General features: G+C 37.6%; 1 protein-coding gene across 1 annotated transcript in view; it reads left to right on the forward strand.

The window, feature by feature from the left end:
- The window catches only part of Neb (nebulin), a 200,339-nt gene that overhangs the window by 97,022 nt on the left and 90,765 nt on the right, over nt 1-12,552 (forward strand). The window contains exons 67-75 of the mRNA XM_071619399.1: nt 927-1,238; nt 2,680-2,883; nt 3,321-3,425; nt 7,051-7,158; nt 8,790-9,101; nt 10,086-10,289; nt 11,493-11,597; nt 11,740-11,847; nt 12,207-12,518. Coding sequence (XP_071475500.1) covers nt 927-1,238; nt 2,680-2,883; nt 3,321-3,425; nt 7,051-7,158; nt 8,790-9,101; nt 10,086-10,289; nt 11,493-11,597; nt 11,740-11,847; nt 12,207-12,518 — 1,770 coding nt within the window. The remainder of the gene's footprint in view (nt 1-926; nt 1,239-2,679; nt 2,884-3,320; nt 3,426-7,050; nt 7,159-8,789; nt 9,102-10,085; nt 10,290-11,492; nt 11,598-11,739; nt 11,848-12,206; nt 12,519-12,552) is intronic.

The raw sequence follows: 12,552 nt of genomic DNA on the forward strand, positions 1-12,552 counted from the left end.
GCTTGCTAGGAATGAATGCCTCACTTAAAGTCAGTTGGACATGTTGAGCTACTCATAAAACCTAATGAATTCTCTTCTGGGTACACCCAAGGCAAAAGTGACAGAAAAGAAGCAGGTTTACCTGAGTTCTCGAGAGCCCACAGGAGGGAGGACATAGGATAGCAAAGCGGCTAGAAATCTTCATACTGTGGGGTCTACAGGATCAATTTTTTTTTTTTTACTTTAAGAACAACATGTTCCTGGACATCTTTAAAATTTATCCAAGAGTAGAAAAAATTATTCGTTCTTATAGGTTTTTAAAATTTTTAAATTGTGGGCAAAAAAAAAGAAGAAAAGAAGAAAAAAAAACAAAACCTACATAAAATTTACCATCTAAACCATTTTCAAGTATACAATTGCACAGCATTCAATGTATTCATATTGTTGAACATAGATCTTCATCATTTTTCATCTTGCAAAACTGAAACTATGTCCATTAAATAAAATTGCCCATTTTTAAACTACCCCTTCTGGATTATTTGTGAAAAGGAAACTGTTTCTCTATAAAAATTTAGTTTAATTTCTTAAAAAAAATAATTTCTATAAAAATTTTAAACCAGCTAAACATGCACCCCAGTTGTTCTCTCAGATGGAGTGACTCACATGAGGACTTCCAAGGTGCTATCATGACTTGTCATTCTAATTGGGCTCACTCAGTGTTCATCTTTTATCACTTTTGACACCATAGCAAATATAGAGGAATTGTCAGGGGTCCTTCTGTGGAGACTTTAAGCGTAGCTCCTTCTTCTTTGGACCTAAGTGGGCCCATATGCAGCATCAGAGCAGCTCATTTGAGGAAACCCCCTGTTAACTTGAGGATTTCACAGAAAGAATAGCAGGGATCACCTTTGGTGCCACCTCCTCATATGTTGGGTTCTCTCTTTCAGTACAAATACAAAGAAGCCTACCGTAAGCAGTTGGGTCACCACATTGGTGCCCGAGCCGTCCATGATGATCCCAAGATAATGTGGTCCCTCCACATTGCCAAAGTGCAGAGTGACCGTGAGTATAAGAAAGAATTTGAGAAATACAAGACAAGGTACAGCAGCCCAGTGGACATGCTTGGTATTGTTTTGGCCAAGAAATGTCAGACCTTGGTCAGTGATGTGGACTATAAACACCCTCTGCATGAATGGACCTGCCTGCCTGACCAGAATGACATCATTCATGCCCGGAAAGCCTATGACCTCCAGAGCGATGTGAGTATCCCTGCTGTTGCCTCTGTATGTCAAAAGCAGATCTGGAACATGTCTGTGGGTTCCAATTAGTGCCAATGGACTGGAATTTATATATTTCAAACAACATGCAGTTGAATGCTCTGAAGGAGTTTCCAGCTAGAAGTACTATAGTTTGTTTTCCTCTCTAAAAGTTATATATAAGAGGAAATCAATAGTATCAATTCTATACAAGAGTATATCCTAGTGATTCAGGAATACTTTGTCTGAGTTAGATGAAACTTAACCCTCAAAAATAAATCACTAGCTGGGCACAGTGGTGCACAACTGTAATCCCAGCATCTTGGGAGGCTGAGGAAGGAGGATCATGAGTTCAAAGCCAGTCCCAGCAACTTAGTGAGGCCCTAAGTAACTTAATAAAATATTAAAAAGGGATGGGGAAGTGGCTCAGTGGTTAAGTGACCCTGGGTTTGATCCCTGGTATGTATGTGTGCATAAATAAATAAATAAACGGATCACTAGCAGCCGAACATGGTAATCCCAGAAATTCATGTAATCCCAGAAATTCAGAGTCTGAGGCGGGAGGATCACAAGTTCAAAGTCAGTCTCAGCAACTTAGTGAGGTCCTAAGCAACTTTGTGAGACCCTGTGTCAAAATAAAATGTAAAAGGGAATGGGGATGTGGCTCAATGGTAAAACACCCCTATGTTCAATTGCTAGTACCAAATAATAATAATAATAATAATAATAATAATAATAATAATAATAATAATATCACTATCAACTTTTGGGTAGAGAGGTGGAAATGTGTGTGAGTACTGATATTAGAGTGTAATATGGAGAGAGTGGGAAGAAAAGTACGTTGTACTAAATCACTTTAATAAACATTCAAGTCTTAACATTTCCTGATGGAAATAAGGAAATAAGACATTCTTACTTTTTTTCAAAGCAAGTCATCTAATACTTGTTAATATTCAGTGTGTCCTATTGAAAGTAAAAAATAAAATGACTAATTAGATGAACACCCAATACCACATTCCCTTTATGTACCTCATTTTTAAAGATGAAAACTAAAGCAAGAGTTTATGGTGTCAATAATCCCATGCCATTGGTCTGAATGTGTGGTTTTATTTGGACCTATTACCACACTTTTTTTTTAATATTAAAAGAACATTCCTCCTGGGAAAAAAAAATCTTGTAATTCTCTCAAGGGCAGAACAATGTATTTTTTTTTGAAAAAAAAATCGTCATTCTTAATGTAATCCTCTGTACCAAAGAATGATCAGGAAAAGAATATCCTTATGAGCGAGTGACTGCTAATTGAGGATGCTGGCCTCTTTATCTGTTGAATAGTACCTTTCATTTCCCTGGTATGATCCATTTTGTGACTATGAAGTCAAAACACTAATAAATGATAAAAAACTAATAAATTTGTGGTTTTTTTTTTTAATCAATTGATCTTCAGAATTTGTATAAGTCCGACCTGGAATGGATGAAAGGTATCGGCTGGGTTCCAATTGGTTCCTTGGAAGTGATTAAAGCCAAGAGGGCCACAGAGATACTGAGTGATAATATCTATCGTCAGCGTCCAGACACCCTGAAATTCACCAGTATAACTGACTCACCGGAGCAGGTGCTGGCAAAGAACAATGCTTTAAATATGAATAAGGTGAGTCTTTGGTCCTCACTGTCAGAGCTGAGAAGTTACCCTAGGACTAGGTAAAAAGTCTGATATGTTTTTATATTTCAGAGATTACCATGAGATTTATAACACCTTTTAAAATGATTTTTCACTATAATACATACCATGGTTGCTCAGTGCTACTTCAAACCATGAAACTGATATTAAAAACACTGTGCTGCAAAATATTCATAATGCTTTACAGATATTTAAATACTGCAACCCAAACATACTTTTTAGAACTGTTAAAATTTTTTAACAGTTAAATTATTTAAGGAATTTTAATGAAAAACAAAAGCAGGAGTTTATATACAGCTTATTAAGTTTTGTTTCTGCTTTGCATTCAAGAGAGATGACTGGCATATAATCAAAAGAAAAAAATGTTTATGAACACCAAAATAATTTTTTTTTATTTTCTTTTAAAGCGCTTGTATACTGAAGCCTGGGATAATGACAAGAAAACAATCCATGTCATGCCTGATACACCAGAAATCATGCTGGCCAAACTCAACCGAATAAACTACAGTGATGTGAGTATCTGTGTTTCTGTGATGAACTATAGTATCTGTTTCATTAGTGGAATATTTTTGTTTCCTTTTGTTTTGTTCTTTTTTTTTTCTTTTTGGTACTGAGGTTTGAACTCAGATCTTCACGTATGGTGAGGAAGTGCTTAATCACTGAACTATATACCCAGCTTTTAGATTTTTTTAAATTTTGAGACAGGGTCTTGCTAAATTGTGAAGTCTCAAATCTGCAATTTTCTACTTCAGCCTCCCAAGTGGATGGGATTAGAAGCCTGTACCACCATGCCTCCAGCTCTTAGTGAAATGTTTTGACTAACTTATACATATTCCAAACCAACATTGTCATTGAGAGAGTTCTCCCTTGGTTCAATTTTACATCGTGTGGTAGGTCCATAATGGAGGGCAGCCTATCAGGAAATAGAATGTGTATGAACTAGATGTTCTTGCCAGAGCAATTAAGGAAGAAGAAGGAAATAAAAGGGATAAAAATAGGAAAGGAAGATTATCACTGTTTGCAGATGATATGATCCTATATTTAGGAGAAAGAAATAGCTCCACCAAAAGACAACTAGAGCTAATAAACAAATTCAGTTAAGTAACAGGTTACAGAATCCACATACAGAAATCAATAGCTTTCCTATATTCCAATAATGAATCAGCTGAGAAAGAGATCAGGAAAACAATTCCATTCACAATAGCCTCAAAACAAAGGCAAAACAAAACAAAGAACCCTAGGAATAAATAAACCAAGGAGGTAAAAACCTCTACAGTGAGAACTATAGAACATCAAAGAAGCAAACTGAAGAGACAAGAAGATGGAAAGACTTCCCATGTTCATGGATAGGCAGAATTAATATTGTTAAAGTGGCCATACTACCAAAAGCAATATACAGATTCTATGCAATTCCCATCAAAATACCAATGGCATTCTTCCTAGAACTAGAAGAAAACAAGTTCGAAAATTCATTTGGAAGACTAAAAGACCTAGAATAGCCAAAGCAATTCCAAGTGATAAAAGCAATATTGGAAGCATCACAGTACCTGACTTGAAATTATACTGTATGGTAGTGGCTTAAAAATATACATAGAACAATGGTATAGGATAGAAGACAGAAAACCCCATGTATCCACAGTCATTTGATCCTGACAAAAGTGCCAAAAATATACATTGGAGAAAAGTCAGTCTTGTTAACAAATGGTGCTGGTTATCCCTATGTAGAAGAATAAAACTAGACCCTTACCTACACAAAAATCAACTCAAAATGGATCAAAGACCTTGGAGTTAGGCCAGAAACTATGCCACTCCTAGAAGAAAATGTAAGGTGAACACTCCAACATATAGGCACAGACTTTTTCCGTAGGAACCCTAAAGCTCAGGAAATAATGCTGAGAGTTAGTAAATGGGATGGCATCAAATTAAAAAGCTTCTGTACAGTAAATAATTAAGAATAGGAAGAGAGAACCTACGAAATGGGAGAAAATCTTTGCTGCCTCATGGAGAAATAGCCTAACAGTAATTACACTCTTTTTTTAAACATTTTTTAGTTGTCAGTGGATTTTTTATTTTATATTTATTTATATGCGATGCTGAGGATCCAATCCAGGGCCTCACACATGCCAGGCAAGCTCTCTACCACTGAGCCACAACCCCAGCCCTCTTTTTTTTCTGTCTCAGTCAAAATAGTTTTTAGTGTAAGCCTTAAAATTTCTTTTCAGAAGTAACTTTAAAAATGCTTTCCTAATTATGGGAGAATAAACTCAGGTAGTCCAGTCCAAGAAAAGGAGAATAATTCAGCTTAAGATACACCAAGGAAAGTCAGTGTTTTGCTTGTTTGAAAGCAAACAACTACATAGAGAAATTAAGACATACGTATACACATTTCTTAAAAAAACAAAAGAAGAAAAATAAACTCTTCTAGTATCAAAAGAATTTTCCTGGCATCGTTGTTATCATTGCCACAGTGACTGATATTTGTTCGTTGAACCAAACACTGAAAGAAGGATTATATGCTTTCAGCAGTGCTGCAGCTCTGGGCTTTGGGATAATAGCAAGATTGCCAGGTTATCATGCTTCATCACTGGCCCACAGCATAGCCTGTGATCAGCTCTGCCAACTGTCATAAAAAAAAGAATGTGACGTGTTTATGCCAAAGAAAATAATTCCAACATATGCAAGAAACTGACATAAATGTCTTCTCTTCCTTCCTCTGGTTCCGGTTGATTAGACCTAGCTTTAGGTCGTGATGATCTTAAGACCTTGTTGTTTGGGTCTTGCATGAAAAGAAGAAGGATGAGCTATTGCTTTCAAGGCCTGAGTGACAAAGGGAGTAAATGACATTACTTAGTAGCATAATAAGTAACTGATTTAATAATGCTTGGGGCAAATGAATGTATATGTGAGAGCAGAGGATGCCCCAGGCATGTCAGCAGAAAGGAGAGAAAGTTAGAGCACAAGTATTAAGAAATAGGGTACTTTGGAGGGAAAAAATGGTAATCACACTGTTATAACTTTCCCCTACAGATATCAGTATGTGTATCAATCAGCCCCTCATATCTGCAGGTTCCACATCAGTAGATTCAACAATCATGGATCAATACTGTTTTGTTTTGTTTTGTTTTTTAATTTGCATCTGTGCTGGGTATGGTGGCCCATGCCTGTAATCTCAGCATGTTGGGAAGCTGAAGCAGGAGGATCGTAGGTTCAAAGCCAGCCTCAGCAACTTATCGAGGCCCTAAGCAACTTATTGAGACCCTGTATCTAATTAAAAATATAACAAAGGGATGGGCATGTCTCATTGAGTAAATGCCACTAGGTTCAATACCTGGTACCAAAAAAAGAAAATAAAATTGCATCTGTACTGAACATACACAGACTTTTCTTTTGTTTTTGTTCCCTAAAAAATATAATGCAACAACTATTTACATGGTATTTACATTGTATTAGCTGTTATAAGTAATCTAGAGATGATTTAAAGTGTCCTGGATGATGTAAGTTAATTGCAAATCTATGCCATTTTATATGAGGGACTTGAGCAGCAAAGGATTTTGGCAGAGGAGAAGAGAAGTTTGTGGAACAAACCCTCATGGATACTGTGGTCAGCTGTGTTTTATTCAACAGTTATAATAAGCAGACAGTAGGTTGGAACTCAGGAAGTTATTATGCCCTGTATTATTTTGCTGCTTTAATATATTCTGTTTGTCATTTAGTGTACTTGCACAGATAGCTACACCTGATGATAGTCCACAGCAATGAAAAAATCAATAAGAGCAACAAATTGAAGTTTTTGTAAAATCAAATATGGATTTTTAAACACTCCCTATTCTTTTTCCTCCTTTAGTAGTAAGATGGCCATCCTTTACTTATTATGACAACTGAAAATGGTTGTTTTCACATGTGCTTGTTTATCAAAGTAAAATTTTGGCAACCAAATGCTGATTTACCAACAAATTTATGAAATTTACCAGTCAACAAAATCCCAAAGTTTAAAACTTGTGCATAGTTTGTAAACCCATCTGAGTAGTTGACTTTGTGGATTTTTTTCCAGTCGTTTAATGAGGATAGAAAAGTTAACAAAACAAGCAGCTTCATCTTTTATGAAAAAGTGATGACTAATGACTCTCTTTTCCACAGAAACTCTATAAACTTGCTTTGGAAGAGTCTCGGAAGGAAGGCTGTGACCTGCGGCTGGATGCGATTCCAATCCAAGCAGCCAAGGCTTCAAGAGATATTGCTAGTGATGTAAGTTGAAAGTTTTGAAAGAAGTATTTCTTACTCACAGATGTTGACAAATGGCAGCTTTTAGAATTTTTCTCACCAGAATTTCAGTTGTCCTTACAGATCTCAATTTCCTCTCATGATTCTCACACACACAAAGTTGCAAATGACAAAGGAGGAAAGGAAATTAGGCACTAAATAATGTACCAGTTGTACCTATTAATCCATCAAGAAAGAGACACATTCTCTTTGGTGGGAGGGAGTTACAGGAGATTGAACTTTGAGGCACTTGACCCCTGAGCTGTATCCCCAGCCCGATTTTGTATTTTATTTAGAGACAGGGTCTCACTGAGTTGCTTAGCGCCTCTCTTTTGCTGAGGCTGGCTTTGAATTCATGATCCTCCTGCCTCAGCCTCCTGAACTGCTGGGATTATAGGTGTGTGCCACCACATCTGCTAAAAACATATTCTTAAAAAAGTAAAAAATAGATTTTTTTTGAGCCTGAAGAATTGAGCATCTAAGATGCTCAAACATCCCAGAGGTTTGTGAAATTAAAGATATTAATACCTCAAGTAAATTGATCAATATAAATGTGAACTCTTTCACACTACTTCTGCCCATTTATTATTTGACACTGAAAGAAGAATAATGATGAATATCTCCATGTTCTCTTACTAAGATGCCCCTAGCAAGAATAAATTGTGAAATAAGTGAAGTTTCTTTGCAGCACCTTTTTGTCTCTTGTCTCTGCTCCTTTTCTTCATGTGAAAAACATCTCCTTAGGGTATCCTTGACCCCACTGTGTACCAGGCCTCCCCAGAGCAAGATCCAGACTTCTGGAAGGGCCCATGCCTCAGACTTACATTCTTATGTACTTTGGACTTCATTCCTTCTATTTTTAAACACTTTCCAGCTATTATGCTAGAGAAGCCCACATTGTGATCATCTCATAGTAAATTGAATCTTGATGTTATTCTTGGATTTTAAAAGTAGTCCTAACCCCAGCATGTGACTCTGTTGGTGAAAGTTTAATGTTCACAGGTCAAATAAGAGAGATCTTTCCTTGTGGCACATAAACTATTTACATGTGATATATATCATTGGCCAGGGACTTCACTTTCAATTCTAATAATAAGGAAGGTGTTCTAAAATATTATTAATGTTAAACATTTTTTAAAAAAACATGCATTTTGTTTGTTTTTTGATACTGGGGATTGGAAACAGAGGCCCTTTACCACTGAGATACATCCTCAACCCTTTTTACTTTTTATTTTGAGACAGGGTCTCACCAAATTGCTCAGCCTGGTCTCAAACTTGCAATCCTCCTGCCTTGACCTCCCAAATAGCTGTAATTATAGGCATTCTAACATGGAGTAGATGTCCCATTGGGTTGTACAAGATGTTTTATTTTTACTTGTTAAGGAAGTACAATGGTACACCAGGTAGTATAGTGTAGAGAAAGGGAAAAATATTAGGAACAAGAAGCTCTCCCTCTAGGCTCAGCCCTGCCCCCTACTTGTGATGTGATCTTCAGGTTCCTACTTTATAAAATGGGGTTGATGATATTCACCTCTCTCCTCATGATGGGAGGGGGTAAAATGAAGAAATAGTGTGTATTTTTAATCATTAGACTAATATTCCTTTTCTTTCTCCAGTACAAGTACAAGGAAGGCTACCGCAAACAGCTGGGCCACCACATTGGGGCCCGGAACATTAAGGATGACCCCAAGATGATGTGGTCCATCCATGTGGCCAAGATCCAGAGTGACAGGGAGTACAAGAAGGACTTTGAGAAGTGGAAGACCAAGTTCAGTAGCCCAGTGGACATGCTGGGGGTGGTGCTGGCCAAGAAATGCCAGATCCTTGTGAGTGACATTGACTATAGGCATCCTCTACATGAATGGATCTGCCTTCCAGATCAGAACGATGTCATTCAGGCCCGGAAAGCCTACGACCTGCAGAGTGATGTGAGTGACTCTGACATCCTTCAACCATGTGTTTAAAAGTCTTAAAAGGGGGTTCATAAATATTTTGTGCCATAGATTCAAGTACTATCTTTTGAGTATTGTAGCTCCTTGTTTTGATCAGGCTCTGACTAGTCACTCTTGGAAGAATAGTAAAAATAGTGTCATTGTTTTAAAAAATGTTTCCAAAAAATATTCAATAAGAATTGTTACCCTTATTTATGAAAAAAATTCTTCTATAGTCAATTATTTAAGTTCAGGGAAGAAAATGAAAGGGATAAAATTCATTTTTACTCAAATCCTAAGACAAGAGAAGGAACTTAAAGTAAAAAGGTGAGTATTCTTTGACTTAGAAGCATGCACATAGAATCATATGAATAAAAATGCCATATTTTATTGTTCCCCAAAAAACACATTAATTCACAAATGGTCGATCACAGGCATTCATCCTTTGCATATATCACATGGCTGGCTGTGAGGGCTACTGTCCATAAGATAGGAACCCACTGAATTCTAATAGAGTATTATTCCCACACAAGTATGTATGGAGAATCACATCAGAGAATAAAAACCTGTTTCAGGAGGGAGGTGGTAATTTCCTTAAAGTGGTTTTGTGTCACTGAAATAACACTATTAAAGAGATTTTATAGGTCTTTAAAACAGCTAATATTGACTTCTATCAAAGACAAGGCATTTGACCAGCTATTCTCAATAAAGTAAGGCAGTCCTGTGGATCTCCTAGAAACGTACACAAATAAGTCTCAGAATTATAAATTGTCTGTATATGTTTAATCAAGATTGAGCTGTGTGTGGTGGCACAGGCCTGCAATCCCAGCAATTTGGGAGACTAAAGCAGGAAGATCACAAGTTCAAGGCTAGCCTGGGCAGTTAGACCCTGTCATTCATTCATAAATAAATAGAAACATCAAGCTCTGGCACCAGGATCATTAGGTAATATCTAAATATTTGGCATTATTTCATTTTCAGGCTATTTACAAGGCTGATCTTGAGTGGCTGAGAGGCATTGGATGGGTTCCCATTGGCTCTGTTGAGGTGGAGAAGGTGAAGAGAGCTGGAGAAATCCTGAGTGACAGGAAATACCGCCAGCCTGCAAACCAGCTCAAATTCACATGCATCACAGACACCCCGGAAATTGTCCTGGCAAAGAATAATGCCCTCACAATGAGCAAGGTGAGTCCTCCCTCAGCTGCTTCCTGTTGCCAGAATCATAATGAACTTGGCTTATGGAGTAGAAAATGCCCTCAAGGATCATCAGAGAAAGGAGGTGGAATGGACCTGATTCTCATGCAGGCCTTCACCTAAGTATCTGCTTGGCTTCTGGAAGGTTGGATCTCTACACTGTCTCAAACCATGCCTTCTAATTCCCTGTGTGCCTGTGAAAACAAAGCCCCAAGTAATTGCTCCGAGTACTGCACATTCCCTCCTGAGCAGGACCTAGCAATACCACGAATGCATTACCTTTCCCTGAACACTCCCCTTGGCAGAGCAGACTCAGGCTGTTGGTTTTCTCTGTCCATCTAATAAAGAATATAAGCCAAGCAACATGGTGTTTCATAGTAGTGCCAGAACACAAATTAGTTGTTTTTCCATCTTAGGTTGTAGAAATCCACTTTAACAAATGAGCTGCTATTTCTGCTTTCATTACATAAGATAGATGATCACTTTTGTCCTCTAGAGTTCTATCAATCTGTTTATTCTTTATGCACATTTTAGATTGAATTGAGCTTAACTGAATTCTGGCCTGGCCTGAACATTTTCTAATCATTCAGTAGTAAGATTGAGTGCTCAAATCAGAATAGGAAATTGGCTCTCAAATAGCAGACTTCAGAGTTGGAGCTATAAAACTCCAGAAACTATTTCATTCCATAATAGCAACCACAAAGATAATAACAGTAGGAAACACCAAAAGAAAAAAAACAAAACTTAAGAACCTACTATGGCTCAGATATTTTATATATGCAGCTAATCCTTTAAAATATTCAAAGAAGATATAAATATCCCCCTCTTAGAGATGAGGAATTTGAGGAGTTTTGTACCATTTTGAAGATTGCACAAGTTAGAGTGAAGTTGAGTTTGAACTTGAGATGGACTCTGGTGTCTTGGGATTCCTACTGTATTATAGCTCTATCACCAAGCTCTACCTCCAACATCCTAAGAGGAAGCTTGTGATTCATTGGATTAAAAGAATTCATAATTAGAGCTTTATATTAGCTGTGAAACAGCTATGTAGTGTTTAAACATCGCCCTGTTTTATTCTCCACTACCCTTTTCCTCCCCCTACTTCCAAATAACCTTAACAGGATTGATTTTGTAGTTAAATTGGATAGTAACTGGATTTCACAGAAGGTTCTGTTTCCCCCCACCCTCCTGTAGCATTTATACACAGAAGCTTGGGATGCTGACAAAGCCTCCATCCATGTGATGCCGGACACCCCAGAAATCCTGCTAGCAAAGAGCAATTCTGCCAATATCAGCCAAGTAAGAGATTTCCTGATTGTCCCCTATGCCTTTCTAGAAGTCATTAGAATGCTTCTTCTACCTTAATGATTTCTTCTCTAGAATTGGCCTATTAACGTCCTAAAACACTTTTATTTTGTGTGTGTGTTTTTCTTCCACCTAGAAACTTTATACCAAAGGGTGGGATGAATCAAAGATGAAGGACTATGATCTGAGAGAAGATGCTATTTCCATCAAAAGTGCCAAGGCCTCTAGGGACATTGCCAGTGATGTGAGTACCTTCCGTCTAACTCCCTGAGTCCCCACAGTGCTGAATAACCCAAAGTTGGGCTAATGGACCACACTTTGTAATTGCTTCCACATGCCTCCGGTCCTGCTTCCTTGAAAGATCTTTCCTTTAATTGTCACAGAGAAGAAAAATACTTTTGGAACTTGAGTTGGAGTTGCTTCAGGGAAAGTTCCCACCAATGAAAATATATGAGTATTTTTATTATAGTATAAAAAAATAACATAAAATTGCCCAGAGATGTCAAAATGTCTGAAGTATAAAATTCTTACCCATTTCATATTGTCTTTAATTCTCCCCATGAGCATGGTCTCCAAACTAAATCTGTATTTCTGGCATTTTAGTACAAATACAAGGAAGCATATGAGAAACAGAAAGGCCACCATATTGGAGCCCAGTGCATTGAAGATGATCCCAGGATTATGTGTGCCATACATGCAGGGAAGATTAACAGTGAACTTGAGTACAAAAAGGACTTTCAGAAGTGGAAGACCAAGTTCTCTAGCCCAGTGGACATGTTGGGCATCTTGCTGGCCAAGAAATGCCAGACTCTGGTCAGTGATATTGATTATCGCAACTACTTGCACCACTGGACCTGCTTACCTGATCAGAACGACATCATCCAAGCCAAGAAGGCCTATGAACTGCAGAGTGATGTAAGTGATTTGTGCTTTGGGAAGGAAGGAACTG

The sequence above is a fragment of the Marmota flaviventris genome, chromosome 11 (genome assembly GCF_047511675.1).
Source record: "Marmota flaviventris isolate mMarFla1 chromosome 11, mMarFla1.hap1, whole genome shotgun sequence".
Taxonomy (NCBI): domain Eukaryota; kingdom Metazoa; phylum Chordata; class Mammalia; order Rodentia; family Sciuridae; genus Marmota; species Marmota flaviventris.